Source organism: Eimeria necatrix, genomic scaffold (assembly GCF_000499385.1).
Source record: "Eimeria necatrix Houghton genomic scaffold, Enh_scaff1404, whole genome shotgun sequence".
NCBI classification, from domain to species: domain Eukaryota; phylum Apicomplexa; class Conoidasida; order Eucoccidiorida; family Eimeriidae; genus Eimeria; species Eimeria necatrix.
Window position 1 is genome coordinate 1 of NW_013652142.1, and position 3349 is coordinate 3349.

The 3349-nt window shown below is 34.2% G+C and overlaps 1 protein-coding gene across 1 annotated transcript; it reads right to left on the reverse strand.

Annotated features, from left to right (window-relative positions):
- On the reverse strand, positions 1 to 1015 carry ENH_00013140 (hypothetical protein; the record flags this gene model as incomplete). The annotated part of the gene is made up of 2 exons (XM_013579040.1): positions 1 to 547; positions 1001 to 1015. Coding segments are annotated over 2 exons (562 nt in total), but the record flags the coding sequence as incomplete, so codon positions are not given.
- Positions 1016 to 3349: the final 2334 nt, after the last annotated feature.

Consider the following 3349-nt stretch of genomic DNA (forward strand, 5'->3'; position numbering starts at 1 on the left):
TGCTGCTGCTGCTGCTGCTGCTGCTGCTGCGCCTCTTTGCTGCGTCGTGTGCTGCGCACAGCTGCAGCGCGTGGGCCACGAAGAGCAGCAGCAGCGAAGACAGCCGCGGCGAAAGCGAAAGTTCTTCGGCTTTCTTTTGCTGCTTTGCTGCTGCCACTTCGCCCCGCAGCAGCTCCCGCAGCTCCGCCTCGCTGAAGCTGCTGCTGCTGCTGCTGCTGCTGCTGCTGCTGCTGCTGCTGTCGCTGCTGCTGCCGTTGTTGTTGCTGCTGCTGCTGCTGCCGTTGTTGCTGCTGCTGCTGCTGCTGCTGCTGCTGCTGCTGCTGCCATCGCTGCTGCTGCTGCTGCTGCTGCTGCCGTCGCTGCTGCTGCTGCTGCTGCTGCTGCTGCTGCTGCTGCTGCTGCTGCTGCTGCTGCTGGAAAGTCCCTTGATTTGGAATTCGCGCAGCGAAGGCGAAACTCCAAAGGCGGAAAGTTCGTCGGAAATTATTTTCAAAAAGTGAAAAGCCACCAAAGCCAGCCGCAGCGCCCGCCAGGCCAGCAGAAAGACCTGCGCAGCAAACCCCACAATATGGCTAGCTAGCTAGCTAGCTAGCTAGCTAGCTAGCTGGCTGGCTAGCTAGCTGGCTGGCTAGCTGTGCGGCTAGCTAGCTGGCTAGCTAGCTAGCTAGCTGAACGGGCTAACAGCTGGCTAGCCTGCTACGTCGCTGCAGCAGTCTAGCTAGCTGGCTAGCTACACAGCTGTGCACATGTAGCTAGCTAGCTAGCTGGCTAGCTAGTTAGCTAGCTAGCTACGCAGCCAGCTAGCTAGCTATCTAGCCAACTAACTAACTTGCTAACTAAATAGCTAGTTAGCTAGCTAGCTACGCAGCCAGCTAGCTAGCTAACTAACAAACTAGCTAGCTAGCTAGCTAGCTAGCTAGCTAGCTAGCTAGCTAGCTAGCTAGCTAACTAACTAACCAACTAACTAGCTAGCTAGCTAGCTAGCTAGGTGGGAACTCACCCGGCACTCGAGCATGGCCTCGACGGCGGACCAGCTGGCGGTCTTCCCGTCGTGGCTCACCAGCAGAAAAAAACAAAACGCGAAAAGTTCATTTCTGAATTCAAATAATAAATCAAATAATTAATTAATTAATTAATTAATTAATTAATTAATTAATTAATTAATTAATTTAAATTAATTAATTAAATTAATTAATTTAATTAATTTAATTACTTAATTTAATTAATTAAATTAATTAATTTAATTAATTAATCTAATTGATTAAATCTAAGAATTAATTCAAACAGTTAATTCAAATTAAATGGAAAATAAATGCCGAATTTGACTAAGTGGCATTTCTTTGCCAGTTTAAATAAACAGCAAATGGCATTTGTTTTGACTGTTAATGGCAAATGGCATTAATTAAATGGCACTTATTAATTACTGTTACTGACAAATGGCATTTGTTTATTCCTGAATTAACTAAATGGCATTTGTTTATTTCTGTTACTGGCAAATGGCATTTGTTAATGGCATTTGTTAATGACTGCATTAACTGAATGGCATTTGTTTATTCCTGTTACTGGCAAGTGGCATTTGTTTATTATTGTTACTGGCAAATGGCATTAAATAAGTGGCATTTGTTAATTACTGTTACTGGCAAATGGCATAACTAAATGCCACCTTTTTATGGTTGTTACTGGCAAATGGCATTTGTTAATGGCATTTGTTAATGGCATTTGTTAATGGCATTTGGTGTTTGTTTATTTCTGTTACTGGCAAATGGCATTTGTTAATGGCATTTGTTAATGGCATATGGCAGTTTATGATTGTTACTGGCAAATGGCATTAATTAAATGGCATTTGTTAATGGCATTTGTTAATGGCATTTGTTAATGGCATTAATTAAATGGCATTAATTAAATGGCATTAATTAAATGGCATTAATTAAATGGCATTAATTAAATGGCATTAATTAAATGGCACAAATTAAATGGCATTTGTTAATGGCATTTATTAATGGCATTAATGGCATGTGGCAGTGCGGACTGGGCTCTGCAGATTTCGGAGAAGTTTTCGAAAAAAAGAAATAAAGAAAATAAACTTCGAATGTTCAAAAGCCGAGAGGCACTTTCCACCAAGTGCTGCCGCTGCAGCTGCCGGCAAAGCCCCACCTGAATAAACAAATAAATAAATAAATAAATAAATAAATAAATAAATAAATAAATAAATAAATAAATAAATAAAAAATATAACAAAATTAATTCATTAATTAATTGATTCTTTCAGTCATTGGTTTGTTTGCTTCGTTGGGCAAAATGAAATAAATAATAAAGCGAGCAGTTTAATTAAATCTAATTAATTAAATTAAATGAAATAATAAAGTATTTAAAAAAAGCAATTTAATTGAGATAAATTAATTATAATTGAATTAAATTAAATAATTAAGCCAGCCACATTAAATATATTGAGTTAGTCAAATCAACTAAATCAATTAAAGTAAATCCGACGAATTTAACTCGATTAAAAAAATTAAATCAAATTATTCAAAATGAAGCAAAATTAATTAAATTAAATTAATTAAATCAAATTAATTAAATTAATTTAATTAAATTAATTAAAATAAATTAAATTAATTTAATTAAATTAATTAAAATAAATTAAATTAATTTCCATTTTAAAATTCACTTTTTCCTCCAGACGCTCCAACGACTGCCGGCAGTCTTTGAGATCGGCAACCAGACCTTTTCTTTTTTCCTGAAATAAAAAATAAAATAAATTAAATTAATTAAATTAATTAAATTAAATTAAATTAAACTAAATTAATTTAAATTAAATTAAATTAATTAAATTAATTAAATTAATTAATTTGAATTAAAATGAATTAATTAAATTAAATAAATTAAATTAAATTAAATTAATAAACAAATTAATTGAATAAAACAAACCAGCAAATATTCGATGAAGGGCAAAAGACGCAAAGCCGTTTCTCCCTGCGGCGTTTCGACGGAAAATCTGAAATTAAAAAAAAAATAAAAATTCAATTTATTAAAAAGTAATTAAACCCTAAACCCTAAACCCTAAACCCTAAACCCTAAACCCTAAACCCTAAACCCTAAACCCTAAACGAGGGTTTTGGGGAGAAAAAAAGTTGAAACAAAGTGAAGAAAATGAATTAAAAATAAATTAAATTTGCAATTAAAGCTCACTTGAAAACTCTTGAGACTATTTGAATTATAATTATTATTTGAATTATAATTATTATTTTGAATTATTATTTGAATTATAATTATTATTTTAAATTATTATTTTTATTTCAAATTATTATTTTTATTTTAAATTAGAATTATTACATTTAATTAAATGGCC